General features: G+C 38.2%; 1 protein-coding gene across 5 annotated transcripts in view; it reads left to right on the top strand.

Annotated features, from left to right (window-relative positions):
* Positions 1–17,136, top strand: part of csmd2 (CUB and Sushi multiple domains 2) — a 410,157-nt gene that overhangs the window by 293,338 nt on the left and 99,683 nt on the right. For all 5 annotated transcript variants that reach the window (XR_016147450.1, XR_016147451.1, XR_016147449.1 and 2 more), the window contains exons 55-67: positions 2,042–2,230; positions 2,361–2,534; positions 6,167–6,349; positions 9,778–9,954; positions 11,475–11,654; positions 11,768–11,941; positions 12,112–12,285; positions 12,572–12,645; positions 12,741–12,852; positions 13,076–13,255; positions 14,117–14,182; positions 14,287–14,448; positions 16,233–16,345. Coding sequence is in view for 2 of the 5 variants with exons in the window: in XM_089123227.1 (XP_088979353.1) it covers positions 2,042–2,230; positions 2,361–2,534; positions 6,167–6,349; positions 9,778–9,954; positions 11,475–11,654; positions 11,768–11,941; positions 12,112–12,285; positions 12,572–12,645; positions 12,741–12,852; positions 13,076–13,255; positions 14,117–14,182; positions 14,287–14,448; positions 16,233–16,345 (1,958 nt within the window). In the remaining 3 variants the exon portion in view is untranslated. The remainder of the gene's footprint in view (positions 1–2,041; positions 2,231–2,360; positions 2,535–6,166; positions 6,350–9,777; positions 9,955–11,474; positions 11,655–11,767; positions 11,942–12,111; positions 12,286–12,571; positions 12,646–12,740; positions 12,853–13,075; positions 13,256–14,116; positions 14,183–14,286; positions 14,449–16,232; positions 16,346–17,136) is intronic.

Below are 17,136 nucleotides of genomic sequence, written 5' to 3' on the forward strand. Positions count from 1 at the left end.
TTTTGTTGACAAGCTGTCCTTAACGGAGAGATTTTAAGGGAATGTTGCTGGTCTCAAATGGCAGAAGGGACACTCTGGAGTCAAATAATGAAGCCTGTCCTCTTCATTTGGCTTCACTGTTTCCCCATAATTGCACATAAAATGTCACCAGAAGTGTGTTCAACTTAATTCGTTAGAATCAGTTTAACATAATAGCCCATCTTCTTGCCTTGGCTTGCTCAATTGCACTTGCACTGTTATGTACTTTTTGCTTTCTTCCAGTGTGTGAATGAATAGAAATTACTGCTGATTTCTTCTTTAGGTTCTCCATCATGCCCTTCCGTCCTCTTTTTTGCTTATAACTAACACACCACCACTTTCTCTCCATCTCTTCTCTCTGTAAGCCCTGTTCATGTCCTCAGACAGCCCCTACACCAGCCGTTAATGAAGCTTCTGTTTGTGTTTATGTGCTTCCAAATATTTGCAGATAGTTTTCCAGAAGCCTTTAATCTTCTTCAAAAATCGCCTTGTTCTGGGTCATTTTGTGTGGTGAAGAGTTAAGGTGGAGACTTTTGACTAAAAACGAATTGTGCCCTCTGGCAGCGACATTTTTTACACGAATCACTAAAGGAATTGCACAAATCAATTATATGGCACAAACAAGACAAATGTTTGTGTTTGAGGGGAGGAGTATGTATTCACAATTTCACATACAAACACTCTATATCTCCTGTACAGTAAGTCCCTTAAATATTACCAAGAAATGAAACAACATTTTTTTTTTAAAAGGTATTTTATTATTGTGACGGCAAAGGTGGAATTTAGCATCATTACGCCATAATCTTTCAGAAATCATTCCAAAATGCTGATTTAGTGCTTAAGATACTGATTAAGCTCACTGTTAAAAACAGTGCTGCATATACACTACCGGTCAAAAGTTTTAGATAGGTAAGATTTTTTTTTTTTTTTTTTTATGTTTTTAAAAGAAGTCTCTTCTGCTCACCTAGGCTGCAATTATTTGATAAAAAATACCAAAAAAAAAAACAAACAAAAAAAAAGTAATATTGTGAAATATTATTACAATTTAAAACAGCGTTTTTCTATGTGTATATATAGTGAAGTGTAATTTATTCCTGTGATCAAATCTGAATTTATAGCATCATTACTCCAGTCTTCAGTGTCACATGATCCTACAGAAGTTATATAATATGATGCTCAAGAAACATTTATGATTATTATCCATGTTGAAAATAGTTTTTTACATTTTTATTTCAGGATTCTTTGATGAATAGAAAGTTCAAAAGAACAGAATTGATCTGAAATGGAAAGCTTTTGTAACATTAATCACTACCATTCAAAAGTTTGGGGTCAGTAAGAATTTATTGTTTTATTTTTGGGGGAAAAAAATTTGAAAATACATGTATTCCTCAAGGATGAGTTAAATTGATCAAAAGTTACAGTAAAGACATTTATAATGTTAAAAAAGATTCTAATTTAAATAAATGCTGTTCTTTTGAACTTTCTATTCATCATAGAATTATGGGGGGAAATGGGACACTACTGTTTTCAACATTGAAAATAATCATTTATGTTTTTTGAGCATAAAATCAGCATATTAGAATGATTTCTGAAGGATCATGTGACACTGAAAACTGATATGTAATCAGCAGCAACAGTAATGATGTTGAAAATTCAGCTTTGTGTTAATATATTCAAATAGAAAACAGTCATTTTAAATTGTCATAATATTTTACAATATTAATGTTTGTCATTTTTTTTTTTTTTTTCATCAAATAAAGCAGCCTTGGTGAGCAGAAGAGACTTCATTTAAAACATAAAAAATCTTACTGATCTAAAACTTTTGACCGGTAGTGTATGAAATATAATGTTGTTGGTAACATTATAAATATCTTTGCTGAATAAAAGTATACATTTATTAAAAAAAAAAAAAAAGAAAAGTTTATTGACCCCAATCTTTCAAATGCCAGTGTATTTCTCAACCGTATTCATCATATTTCTCTTTATTTCTTCTTTCTATCCTGCTTTCTCTCGCCCACTCTAGTTGTGAACTGCACTGATCCGGGACATGTGGAAAATGGTGTCAGACAGGTCCTGCCCAGCGGGCCTCATCGTTACAGTTTCCAGACTGCAGTTTCTTACAACTGTAACCCAGGATACTACCTGCTGGGCACCAGCACTCTGAGCTGTCAGGGAGATGGCACATGGGACCGCTCCCTACCCAAGTGCCTCTGTGAGTCATCTTAGTCTGATAAATCATCAATCAAATAATTCCACAACCTGCTTTCCTCTGATTTGTTTATACATGTGATCTGACATTGTGAACTCTAGTTAAGGTTTGTCTGTTTTTCTGTGTGCCACAGTGATTCTGTGTGATCGTCCCAGCATGCCTCCGTATGCACAGATCTCGGGGGACAGACGCACTGTGGGCTCTGTTATCCGCTTCAGCTGCATCGGCCAGCGCAGCATTGTGGGCAATACCACCCGCATGTGCCAGCTGGATAGCCAATGGAGCGGCTCCCTGCCACATTGCTCTGGTACTCTAAATCTTTTCTCTACTCAACATGCATAATTTATCCACACAATTACAATTTTGCTTAATGGTTTACATGCTCCTTGCATCATCTGTTTTTTTTAGTACCTTGTTATATAACTATTGTTTTTGAAATATATATATATATATATATATATATATATATATATATACACACAAACAAGTCTACCTAGTATTATTCAAAACATCTTGAGGCCCTATTTTTGTCCTGAGCAGTGAAACTGACAAAAATCCTTCATGTATTGCAAGATCTTTGGTTTCCCAGCATGTTCTGCACATTTGAGTGATCTTCTTCGCATTGACAATACACTCTCAGAAAAAAGGTACGAAAGCCATCACTGGGGCTGTACCTTTTCAAAAGGTACACTTTTGTCCATTTTAGGTACTAATATGTACATTTTATGTGCTAATATGTACATTTTTGGTGCTAATATGTACATTTCAGGTGCTAATATGTACATTTCAGGTACTAATATGTACATTTTAAGTGTTTATATGTACATTCTAGGTGCTAATATGTACATTTCCGGTGCTAATATGTACATTTCAGGTACTAATATGTACATTTGAAGTGTTGATATGTTCATTTTAGGTGCTAATATGTAGATTTTAAGTGTTGTTATGTTCATTTTAGGTGCTAATATGTGCATTTTAAATGTTGATATGTTCATTTTAGGTGCTAATATGTACATTTCAGGTGTTAATAAGTTCATTTCAGGTGCTAATATGTACATTTCAGGTGCTAATATGTACATTTCAGGTACTAATATGTACATTTTAATTGTTGATATGTACATTCTAGGTCCTAATATGTACATTTTAGGTGTTAATATGTACATTTCCGGTGCTAATATGTACCATTAAGGTACCAATATGCACCCTTAAAAGGTACAGCCCCAGTGATAGCTTTTGTACCTTTTTTTCTGAGAGTGTACGATGTTGAAATCCAGCTTTACCACTCAGGTAAGCAAGCACTTAAACACAACTATCACAAAGGTTGCAGTTACTGACGTTCAAATATGCTGCGATATTAAGAAGGCTATGCAAACTTTTGAACAGGATAATTTGTGTAAATTGAGTTAAATATTGTTTCTTATGGAGTATATGCAAATATGATATGCTGTGTCTCCAGGGCAGTACTAAACCAAAGTACTAATGAAACAGTTTTTTCCTTATTTAACTCTCTTATGTTTTTGTAAATATGAAACAGATGCACAAATTATCTCACAAGGGAGTATACACTTGAAAAGAAGGGAATATTTTTTCCAATTTAAATATATATATACAATACATTTGAGATGACACCATCTCTGGGGTCTTGTAAGCGTGTGAGATCATGAATCAATGGCTTCAGGATTACAGCCTTGATCAGTGGGTGGTAATACAATATTGCCATCTATGCAGCGTCCGGAAGGGCGACGAGTTTGCCCCCCCATGCCCCCCCCCCCCCCCCCCCCCATAAACTGCTTTAATCTTCTCATATTGGGCTTGGCGACACAGACTCCCACATGCCTGCCAGGTAATGAGCTGCCCTGCTCCACTATAAACACATCAGACCATTGCAATCCTCAGATATGCCAGAACAGAAAAGCTTCATTCCTGGCTGTAAAACCACTGACAGGTTTATGTCACAATTCATAACATTCACATTTCTCAAAAGATTGTGGGTTCTTTCTGCCAGCTGTCAAAAATTGTATTGTGTTTTTTTCAAAATTCTGCACATCTAGGGGTTAATAACTGGCCTGTCTGTGTGAGTTTCTTAAAACGATATGCTGTATACTATTAATTCTTTAATATTTACTTTGCCCTTCACCAGAAAACTCACCATTCATAATGAATTAATGATTGTTTGTTGATCATTACCGGAGGATATACAGGGAATTGAAAGATAATTTGTAAATGCATCAGTGGATCAAAACAAGAGGATTTAGTGAAGAACATCATGGAGTGCACACGTCGCCATTATGAGCGGGGAAATTAAGGGAAATTTTCTGTCCCTGGTGCTTTCTTATCCAAAGTAAATTATCACCTAAACCAAGCCACTGTGATTTCTCTTTTTCATCTCATATGCCAGGTCTACCACTGAGAGTTGTTCAATAAATATGAATGAAATTACTCATCATCTTGTGTAAATCTCAGTTAACCTCTTTAGATAAAAACCTAATGTAATAGAGAGCAAGTCCTGCAGGGTATTGTGGTGTTCCATTCATTCTCTGTCGAAGTATCTATATTGGACTAGTAGGGTATTTTTATTGTAGATGGACATTAAACTAAGAGTTTAACATTTTTTAAACCTGACCATTCTCAGTTGTAACTGAGTTATGGTCTGGCAAAGCGTCATAGATAAATCATTTCCAGAGGGGCGTCACCAACGGACGTCGCAGGTCAACCTAAAACTAATCAGAGCGATGAAGTAGATGACGTATGCAAAGAAATCCAAATTCAAAAAAACTTTATTATCTATCAACCAGTGATAGAAAATTGTCTTTGGTTAAAAAGGCTAACATATACACATACAAAACACATACATCACAATTAAAAAAATTGTTACAAGGGAAAAAAAAAAGTAGGCCTGCCTTACACTATACACAAAACAAAAGGCTCAAGCACAATATACTGTATACTATAATAAACATCTCCGAGGGTCGCCCTAACATTTCTGATTGGTGCCGACGGATTGGAAATAGGCTTGAATGAGCTCTTTGCCAGACTAACTTTCAGAGGAAATCTAAATTTGTTGGAAGTTGTCTGGGTTTTCCCTCATTTAAACTCATGTTACTTCAGGTGTATAGACAACTCTATTGATTTCAATAGGAGCAATTTAGTTTGAGTTCTGTCCATTGGGTTATGCAAGCTGTGTCCAAAATTGTTCCCTTATCCCTGTATTATACCCCTGTATATCCCTGTATCCTTTGAGCACAATATATATTTTTTTTACATTTTATGTGATTTTTTTTTTTTACCGTTTTGTTTTTATTTTATTTTTTTATATGGTATTTCAGTTTTTCAAAACATTATTATAAATGTGCAATTTTTTTAGGCCAAACTAAAATGAAAAAAAAAAAATCAGTATTGATGTAGGAATATACCTATTGTTTTTTTGTTTTTTGTTTTTTTGTTGTTTTTTTATAATTAGTATTTTATTGAGTTTTAAGCACCACTATTACATCATAAACAGCATTGTAGTCAATATTACAATTGACATCTTAACATATCCCATAATGATGCTACATTTTTAGATAACAATAAAACAAAAAATAATTAAACTAAAAGAAAAAAAACAAAGAAGAACAAAAACAAAAAAATAACTAAATAACTAAAGTTAGTAAAGTAAAGTTAAAAAAAAGGGGGGGGGGGAAAATTAATAACAAAGAAAATCAAATGAGTCAAGTGTATAGTTTTACAATAAACACCATGCTCTCATCTAGTTGCAATACATTGAACATATTTTCCCCATTTCGCCATATATTTTTTTGCCCTATCATTAATTTTGAATTACATTTTTATATACGATTGGATATACCTATTGTTAACACTGTCATAACTATACCAGAGATTTGAGACACCGGCCAAGAGTCCATGTGCTAATTAGTCTTCATATGCGTGTTGTTTCAGGGGATTCTGCCGGTTTGTGTGGAGACCCTGGCATTCCAGTGCACGGGATCCGTCTGGGGGAGGAGTTCTCCGTAGGGAGCGTTGTACGATTCAGCTGTGAGCCCGGCTACATTCTGAAGGGGTCCTCAGAACGGACCTGCCTTGCTAACGGGAGCTGGGTGGGCATCCAGCCTGAATGCCATGGTAAGATAAATGAAACCTGGGTTTTTGCAGAAGAATGTGGATGAAAACTCATGATTAATTGCTTCTGCCTCTGGAAGATTCTGCTTTACCCCAAAATTGTAGCCTATGCAAATTTCTGAGACAGCGAGTTATTTGATTCTTCACACAAATTCCCTTGTGTTTTAATTTTGTGCAAAACAGGAGAGGGAGATGGAGACAGACAGACAGACTGAGATAGAAAGTGGTTGATGAGAAGTTATTTTCATCTAGAATATTCCCGTCTGTTCTCTGCTGTAGCTTTAAAGTGGTTCAGTACACCCGGGGTGTACACGTTACACTTCCACATGTACCGTGTTTTCTTTTTCCCAACATGCTGAACGCCATCCAGTCATGTTGCCCAGAAAACTGTGCCGACCCCGCTGGTCCCCTGGACACTGTGCTGCTGTGTCCACACTCTCTCGTTCTCTCTTAAATAGCATTATTATTCTGCTCGTGTTGGTTTGTGTAAAGTGCCTGCGGAGTCAGGCTGACACCCCAAAGAAAGGCATGTCAGAGAAGCAGAAAACCCAGGTTAATTACCCGTGTGGAGATGCCTGCCATTTTTCTTACTCCACTTTTTTAAACACCAGCCTTTTGTTTCATCTCACATCTTGTTAACAGTCACCCCTAAACATGTGTGATATTTTTAGTTTTGCGTCTCCTACAAAGCACACTGTCATCTGAATCCATTCCTACCTCTCAAATGCCCGCGGGTTGTGCTTTGAAATGTGTGTGTGTGTCTAAGTTTGTGTTTCTTTATTGATTTGACCCTTGGGCTATTGTTATCCATGCCAGTTCAGCAAACTGTGGTGGCTTAAAAGGTGGATTCTCAGAAAATGCCGACGTTTCAAGAGAGAAAATCAATAACAGCCTAAACCCCCTCTCATAAATTTACATCCTGAACACAACATAAAAAGCTTATTGTCTTGTGCAAGGGGAGATCAAGAAGACTTTTTTTTTTTTATCATTTATGTCCTCATCACAAATGTTTGATGTCTCAGCATTCACTTATATAAGGAAATTGACCATTATTTGACATACTGTATAGTGGTCATCACCTACTGAGCTGTGATCAGTAGTGTTTTCTTGCTGCTGCAAAGTCTAAATATAAAAAGTTCATAAAAGTCATAATACTATAGATGAAGGAGAAACAGTGAGTGTTATTTGCCATCGTGGCTATTTACCTGCAGCAAAGTGGCAAATGCCGGTCTATCTAGGCTCACAAAACCATTCAGGCTCGGAGTCACCACGGCGAGTACCACTGTATGTACATGGAGACGTGTCATAAATTATAGAACAGTTTCTGACAGCTAAAATGAGACATCTTGCTTCTGTCGGACTCGGCACTGAAGAGTGACGGATCACGTGCGCTCCACTGACCAAACTCCTACTGGTTGTCGCTTCCGAAAGTTGCTCTTCATTTGCATAAAGTTGATTTATGCACACACTTTATTTTGATAGTCCACTTTAGACATTCTACTAACTATAAGTAACTTTCAACTATATGTCAACTAGTTGTCATTAGAGTATTAGTAGATATCTGCTAACACTTTATTTTGTTGGTCCCCCAACAGACATTCAACTGACTATAAGTAACTTGGCGACTACAAGTAAACTTATTCGCCTAACACTTAAAGGACAACTCCGGCGGAAAATGAACCTTTGGTCTAATTACACATTGTTACCTAGTCAACCGTTATCTGAGATTTGTTTTCATGATTGCCAAATGTAAATAGTTTTATCTCTAAAAACACTTTAGCCTATAACGCTAGTATAATGCTAGTATACAGGGCATAGAGTAATGACAAATAAAAAATCGCTTGTTATTACCACTAACAAGGCTCAAAATAGCCCGACACTAACACGACAGCATAATAAGGGTCCCTACATTCAAACCGAAGCATTGAGAACTTTGTCAGTGTCCATACAGTTAAATAAGAAGATATGTTATACACACCGTCAACTTCGCGAATACAGGAAGAAGCCATCTTTGAAAAATAGTCTCTACCAGTCGATCTACGAATGCCGATCCATGTGCGCTGGTGAGATGTGAATAAGGTGATAAGGTGAGCGCGAACATTAGGCTACGTGTACATATTGAAGAGAAGAAAACGGTTCGTGTTTGTGTTTCTTCCGAAAACAACGGACCATATGAGATTCTGCACAGTTCAGCGCACTTGGATCGGCGTTCGTAGATAAAACTGGTAGAGACTATTTTTCAAAGATGGCTTCTTCCTTTATTACCAAAGTTGACTGTGTGTATAAAATATCTTCTGTATGGACACTGACAAAGTTCTCAATGCTTCGGTTTGAATGTAGGGACCCTTATTATGCTGTCGTGTTAGTGTGGGGCTATTTTGAGCCTTGTTAGTGGTAATAACAAGCGATTTTTATTTGTCATTACTCTATGCCCTGTATACTAGCATTATACTAGCGTTATAGGCTAAACTGTTTTTAGAGATAAAACTATTTACATTTGGCAATAATGAAAACAAATCTCAGATAACCGTTGACTAGGTAGCAATGTGTAATTAGACCAAAGGTTCATTTTGTGCCGGAGTTCTCCTTTAACCATAACCTAACAGTCTGACAGTCTACTTTCTATTATACTAATACTCAAATGAGAGTTAGTTGGCATGTAGTTGAAAAGTTACTTACAATTAGTAGAACTTCTAAAGTGACCATCGGAATAAAGTGTAACCCAACTTGGTCACATCGCTGGACACGTCCCATGCAGTCGCCAACGGTCTCCCAAAATCACCCACTCTTCATTGAAGTTATTGTGAATGCACCTTAATACTCTAATGACTAGAAGTTGACATGTAGTTGCAAAAATATCTAATCTGAATTCTCTGCCCAAAGAATGAAACGATTGAAATTTAGGTTTTCCAATAAACATATTTAGTTCTGTGTTGGTTCACCTCTTGGTGTCCAGTTTAAGTGAAAACTTTTTAGAGCCAAAATGACTCAGGGGGGTGCAATAATAACAACAGGTAATCACTGTTTTGCTGTTAGTTGTTTTAAGCTCGCTATTCAGCACTCAAGCTTTTTGTTTTCATTTGGCAGGTCTCCAGTGCTCAAACCTCTTGCCCATATTGGTGGCATCCCTGGTTGTGGGTGTATGCCCACCTGTTATTTATTGGCACACACCCATGAATAAGCTCCATCTGCCCTCTCCTGGGGCAGAGGATTGTCTAATGTATGAAATCTCCTGCAGTAAATGTGTTTATTAATTACACACTAAATTAACAAATAACTGTCCAGTTTGTGGGAGGTGCAAGTCCTGTCATTCGTTTGGATGCTTAGCGGCGTGCCATGCTCCATTGAACCTGGGATTCATGTTCTACGCTGACCATGTATCCTTCTCACCTTGTATCCCATCTGATGTTATCTTGTTGTCTTTTTCGCAGTGGTCTCCTGTGGCAACCCTGGGACTCCCCGCAACGCCATGATCCAGTTCCATGATGGACTTGTGTTTTCCCGCTCTATCACCTACTCCTGCAGAGAAGGCTACTACTCCAACGGCCTGCTCACCCGTCATTGTACCGTCAATGGCACCTGGACCGGGGACATGCCGGAATGCACAGGTGCCCCATCAACACCTTTTTTTAAACTAGCCAATAACTACAGGCAAATTGTTTGGTGAATTCTTGCAAAATTCAAACATTTCAGTAGTAATCAATATGATGAAAAATTGTGTGTGAAGGAGAAAGATTTCCATTCACCTAGTTCAAGTTGGTCATGAGGATTCACCACTTTAAGACAAATAATTCTGCTTGGTTTGAAAGGGAGTTCTGTGTGAGCTGTGCTTCACACTGTACATCGTTACGCTATTGACAAGCGGCCTTTTTTTTGCACATGAAATATTAAAAAAATAAAAATATTAGCATGATCAACTGTAAATTCATGGTGCACATCTTATCCCTCTTCCTCAATGCCTGATTAAAAACATAGCATGCTATCTGGGTCTTTGTTCTGTCTAATCAAGAGCTTTTTTAAAGCATTTAGCACTATGCTTGTATAGGTCTACACTCTTAGTTTGGTAACCGAAGGCTAACTTAAATAGTAGCATTAGCTTTGCATTTATGAACAAAGGCTCCTTGCAAACATTTGCTTAACAAGTCTTATTGTCATTCCATGTAAGAAATCATGCCTTTTATTTGCGTGTGTCGTTGTCTGTGTACATCTCCCTGAGTGACGCTATGTTCAGTATGGTCAAGCACCTTCTCAGCGAATCAAAGTTGTGGATTGTCAAATTGGAAAGTTTCCATGTTGGAAGCCTGAATTCAAGTGGCTTTCTTTTGCAATGTTAAGTATAGTTGGAAATTCCCACTTTCCAAGTTGAATGGAATGTGGGATAAGTCAACTATGCTCATTGTATCTTTTCATAGGGTCTTTAAGTGGCTTTAGAAAGGCATGGTTTTATTCTTGAGATTTCCTTAGGCTAAACTGCTCTGAATAGCACAGCTCTCAGTGACTGTGCTCTTGAGGAATCCAGAGGCTGGAGTTGAATTGGTTTTGTTCGCGTAAAGCTTTTCAATGCATTGTGGTTCAGGACTTAATAATCAGGGACAGTGTTCTCCATTATCCCTGCCCTGGACACAAGCTGATCTGGGACGTCTACATAGCAGCCCTGTGTTGGAGAGATAGAGACTAGCCCTGTCTCCCATCTTGGCAGCCACCCGAGTGTCTTTCCATGCTCATAAAAACACAATGCTCACTGTTCAGACTCTGAGCTAATGGAGGTCACGTGCAAACATTACAGCTCCAGACACATTGGTGTCTTTGGCACAGAGCAGGTGCCATTGGCCTCAGACTACAGGAAGTGACTAGAGGAAAAAGCCTCCCAAAGCTGGTGCCTAAAACAGTTCATTAATTTAAAGGCACTACTTAGAGTGATAAAAAACCGTGTTGCTTCAAGTTTATGACCCTTTTAATATGAAAATGTTTTTGCCTAAATTTGTTATCTGTTTCAATGAAATGGCTAATTATAAAATGGTTCCAAATCATCCAAAATTTGGCACACACCTCACTTCAGCCATGAACTTCCTCTAATCACACCACAAATGGCTTTGACTTTCTTTTTACTCTCTCTGCCCACGTCCAGTCATTAACTGTGGAGATCCCGGAGTGCCAGCTAATGGTATCAGACTGGGCAGCGACTTCACCTATGGCCACAGTGTGAGCTTCCAGTGTTCACCGGGTTTCACTATGGATGCCGATCGTGCCTCCACGCTCACCTGCACCAAGGACCGCACATGGAACGGCACTAAGCCCGTTTGCAAAGGTTCAAGCCCACTGCTTATAAACTAATGTGTCTTCAAAATCATGCTCTGTTGACTATTTTTTTTGTTTTAGTTCACTAGTTCAACATGACTGATTGTCTCTTTCCTATCACAGCCATTGTGTGTGGTGCACCTCCCAGCATCCCGAATGGGCAGGTGGTTGGGACTGATTTCCAGTGGGGGTCTAGCATTAGTTATAACTGTAATCAGGGTTACCAGCTTTCCCTTCCCACCATACTTACCTGCCAGGGCACGGGAAACTGGAGTGGTGAACGGCCTCAATGTTTTCGTAAGTGTGAATTTAAAATATAGTTGGGCTTTTACCAGAAATGTTTGCATTTAGATCCACATACACATTTTTAAATGGGGTGTTTCAACATTGTAGATGTGGGTTTTGTGTAATTTTGGTAATACCTCATAGTATAGTGTTTTCCTCAATCAAATTCTCTTTCACTACAGCTGTATTTTGTGGAGATCCAGGAATACCAGCCCAAGGCAAGCGGGAAGACAGAGGGTTTACATACCTGTCCTCTGTTTCATTCTCATGTTACCCGCCTTTGATTCTGGTTGGCTCTGCTCGGCAATACTGCCAGTATGACGGAACCTGGAGTGGAACCCAGCCTTCTTGCATAGGTCAGAACTGATGTATTCATTCTTCACATTTCAAAAAGCGGCCATTACTTCAGTGTCACGTGATCCTTCAGAAATCATTCTAATGTGCTAATTTGGTGCTCAAGAAACATTTCTTATCAATGTTGAAAAATGTTGGGTTGTTTAATATTTTTTGTGGAATTCGTGACACATTTTTGTTTGGAATGTTATATTCATCTCATAAATCATGTGTGTCAAAATCAGATATGCTATAGACTATACAGGCACCATATTATGAATTACTTCCAATTTTGTTTGTTTTTTACAGATCCCAGTCACACCAGCTGTATAGATCCTGGCACTCCTCTCTTTGGCAACCAGAACAACTCTCAAGGCTATCAGGTGCTAATCACTGTAAATTAGGGCTGTTTTCAATACATCTGGAACTCTTTTTTTCTCATGTCATTTATTGACTATTTGTGTGATTGTTTCAACAGATTGGTAGTTCAGTATTCTACAGCTGCAGAAAGGGCCACATTCTTCTGGGTTCCATCTCTCGGACATGTTTGCCCAACCTCACCTGGAGTGGCATGCAGCCTGAGTGCATCGGTTAGCCGCAATATTGCAAAAAAAAAAAAAAAAAAAAAATATTAGCCTGATTTTTCTGTTTGTGTTTGTAAAAATGTATTAAAATAATAATTGTGTAATTATCTGTAGTGATGAATAAAGTAGAGCAACCTTTCCTGATTCCAAGCGATTTTGTACAATTTTTGTTTTTTCACAGCACACCCTCCACAATGTCAGATTTTTCCATCTCCTTTTCTCTCCTCAGCTCATCACTGTAATCAGCCGGAGCTTCCCGCTCAGGCGGATGTAGGTGCCATAGAGCTGCCATCTCTGGGTTATACGCTCATCTACACATGTCAGCCTGGATTCTACCTGGCTGGAGGATCTGAACACCGCACCTGCAGGGCTGATGGCAGCTGGACAGGGAAACCTCCGTTGTGTGCACGTATGTACAAAATGCTTTACAAATACATTCTTGAGCACACAAGCTAAAATATTTGTTCCCGTTTCTATTAAAAAATGTCAAGAAAATGATCAATTGCCTTTGAGCATGTTTGTTGCCACTTGCATGTTTAAGTGTAGCCCATCTGCTTGATTCACATATTTAATGATTCACCGTCCGTTTTCAACCACTTTGTGATTTTTCTTCTCCTCAAATGTTGATAAATGGCCACGTGCATGTGTTTCATCTCCACAACTGGTGTGATCGTTGAGCCCGATTCATCATGTCATTGCTGAAAGTTCGTATTAGTAGAGCTCTGATTAGCCCAATGAATTGCATTGATTTGGTTTTGGACAGCCCAGAGCGCTTTAAAACATCCTCAGATAAACAGGGCTGAGCATAGAGCAGAAATATACTGTAAGACTATCTATTTGCTTTTTACTCTGCTAAAGGAAGATGGTATTAGTCTCGAGTTAAAGCTGAAATGGATCGCACTCTAAGAGTTGTTGAAATATGTTGCTGAAATATTTTATAGCAAAGCTATAAAAGCAAGGTTCTGGCCCTTTACAGTGGAAGGATATTAACAGCACCTGTGGGAGACCAGAGAGGCAACATAGTCTGACATCTAATAAAGCTGTTTTTCCCCACTGTCAACTTATAATGTCCTGTGAAGTAGACTTCACTGGTTATTCAGACATATTAAGTGAGATTTCAAATAATAGAAAATGTTCTGCCCAAATGGTATAGGGTACATTGTGTACATTACGCATATATAATATAAACAAACCAAATCAGATTTATTAACAGGTACTGTCTGCTGTATTAATCCACTCCCTCTAACACCATATATGACTTATCCCATAGCTGATAACAGACCAAGTGGAAAAACTGTAGGAACCGTGCAAGAGCCGCCCAACACAAAGCTACCCGGTAAGTTTCACTGTCTCCCATGAAATCTTTCAATGGAAGTTAATTACAAATCCACCTAAAATATTTTAGTCACTGTTTCTTTCAATCCGTTCTTCTATTCTCAGTGCCAAGTGGGGTTTTTTCTAAGAACTCTCTTTGGAGGGGTTCGTACGAATATCTAGGGAAGAAGCAGCCAGCAATGCTTAGCATAACTGCTTTTGAACCGCTCAGCAATCGGGTCAATGGCACTCTCATGGACCACAGCGGAGTACAGCTCAATCTGGCTGGTAAATGTTTTTTATTTTAACCTCACAACACATTTTACCAACCACTCATTTGTGACGCTTCAACAGCAAGCTAATGAAAAATGTTCTAGCTTGTACTGCCCCGAGCACTGTGTTTTGTATTATCTTAAAGGAAAGGTTCCGCCCAAAAAATTCTGTATTCTTATTCCAAACCTTTCTTTTTTTCTTTTTTCTTTTTTTTCTTCCATGAAAAAAAAAAAAAAAAAAAACATTAAATAGGAAATTATATCATAGCGAGGACCTCTACAGACCCTCACTGCTGTGTTTCACAGGGATCAAACAATTTTAAGACGAAGAAAGATTAGTTCAGGTTTTGAAATGGCATATTATGCAATTAATCAAAAACCTAATGATATTTGTGAGTGAATAATTCATGATATCAAAATCTAGCTTAACATTTATTTAAAAAATAATAATTTTGAAATAGAATGTGTTCACACTTGCACTCTCAGGAAAAAAAGGTACAAAAGCTGTCACTGGGGCGGTACCTTTTCAAAAGGTACACTTTTGTACCTAAAGGGTGCATATTGGTACCTTCATGGTACATATTTGTACAAGTATGGTACCGATATGCACCCTTTAGGTACAAAAGTGTACCTTCTTGAAAGGGTACCGCCCCAGTGACAGCTTTTTTACCTTTTTTTCTGACAGTGGGGTTGAACAACCCCCATGGGGTTGAAAGACTTTAGATTTTTTTTCAAGTCAACATGTATGTGATCAAAGTCAAGTCGATGTCCATTAGTCGCAAATGCTGTCATTAAGGAACAAATAACCTGAGCATCGAGCTGAGACACACTCAGCTATGGCATATGACAGCACTGCATACAATGCTATTGCTTCTACAAGTTTACTTTTATCAGTTCTTTTGTCTTGAGTCGTAATATTTCTCACTTATTTCTGTTCGTTCTAAATCAAATACAGATAAAGTAGCAGAGTAAAGATTACATTTATATGAATGCATTAGTAAGAGAGCGATTGCATGTTGGCAGCATCTCTCTACAAATAGTGAAGCTGGGGGTTTTAGTTACTAAGAGGAATATGCTAGAATTTTTCATTTTCTAAGCTATTTTATTGATAAATCACAGAACAGTGTTGACAATACATTTATGCGCTACTGAATGTTTCTGTGTGCTCGATCTGCACGTGATGTGCGAGCACATCAGAAATGAAGCAGCACATTAGTTTAGGACTGTCTGTGTTTAAATTGCTTATATAGTAAGCTGTTTAAAACATGCATTCTTTCAAACAATTTTGAGCATCCAGATGGTATAATCAAACAGTTATTGTGGAGTGCTCTCAGAGTATGTATTTATTTGTCAATTTAATAACACAGTCTCATCCCAAGACGTCATATAACTGACGCTTTTGACCATACGTCAACATCCGCCTTTTTAGGGTACCCTGAAACGTCGGTTAGATGACGATCCTGGGGTGTCGTCCAACTGATGCTTTACCTTTAACGTCAGTTAGGTGACGGGGTAGGTTTAGGTCGGTTAGATGAACATCATAAAAATGTAAAAGTTTATATGTGGACTTCAATGATTTCTTATTCTGTTGCGCCCTCTATAGGCCATGGTCAGTGATAAGTCGTCGTCACTACTCACTACGCATGCAAAACCATATAAAACCAAGTACAAAACCCTGACAATTATGTTTTCCAATTTTAAAATATTTGTATCGTTATAATAATCTTATGACACTCATTAACACTTATTGTAGGTGCATCAACCTTTTAACACCCTCATTCACTCTCTCCATTCCTGCAGGTACCTATAAGAAAGAAGAAGCCCAGTTGTTGCTGCAGGTGTATCAGATCCGCGGCCCTGTGGAGATCTTCGTTAACAAGTTCAAAATTGACAACTGGGCACTTGACGGACATGTATGTGAATTCCTCTTTCCCGTTTCCTCTGATCTTCACTGTAGGTTTTGACAGGAAGCCCTTGTTTGCAGTACATCCATGAAATCCTTAACGTGATATGTTGAAATGGAGACTCCCTGCAGTGTGAAACGTGGAAATAATAATCACCGTGGTGATTATACAGATTCTCCACGTTGTAATGGATTAGATTCAAATAGATTGTTTGCTTTGAACTGCAGATCAAATATTTAAGCCAAGTAGGTGTGATTTAACTCGCCCCAGACATCCATTTGACTTATTGTTAAGTAGACTTGTTACTGGGAAAGAGAAGCATCTTGCAACTGATTTCAACAGCTTTGCAACATGTTTTTTTTTTTATGTTGATGCAAGTCCTTTTTACTTTACGGTATGACATCATGCAGATGTAGTCATGGTCTCACTTTGAAAGGTGGAGGTTTCTGTACCTTTACTGCAACTTGAGAGTACTTCAGTACTCACAGGCTGATGTAAGGGCTCTTGTCTAGGGCCAGACCTTGGGCTGCTTACAACTACTGAAACCCTCAACCACACACACACGCACACACCTTGTCTCTCCTGGGGATAGGATAGCACCGAGAAAGTTTTTCTTTTAATTAAAACGTCAGTTAAATCATTGCTGGGTAATCAGGGCCAGACGTCTCTACCCCCTCCAATGCACACGGGACAAGCACCTGGGAGAGTGTAATTAAAAGTGTGGGCCATGAGTGTGTGGCTCTTGTGTGTGTGTTCATGTAAGAGAGAGAAAGAGCACAAGGATAAATGAGAAAGCTCGT

This window comes from Pimephales promelas, chromosome 18 (assembly GCF_988280905.1).
Source record: "Pimephales promelas chromosome 18, fPimPro1.hap1.1, whole genome shotgun sequence".
Taxonomy (NCBI): Eukaryota; Metazoa; Chordata; class Actinopteri; order Cypriniformes; family Leuciscidae; genus Pimephales; species Pimephales promelas.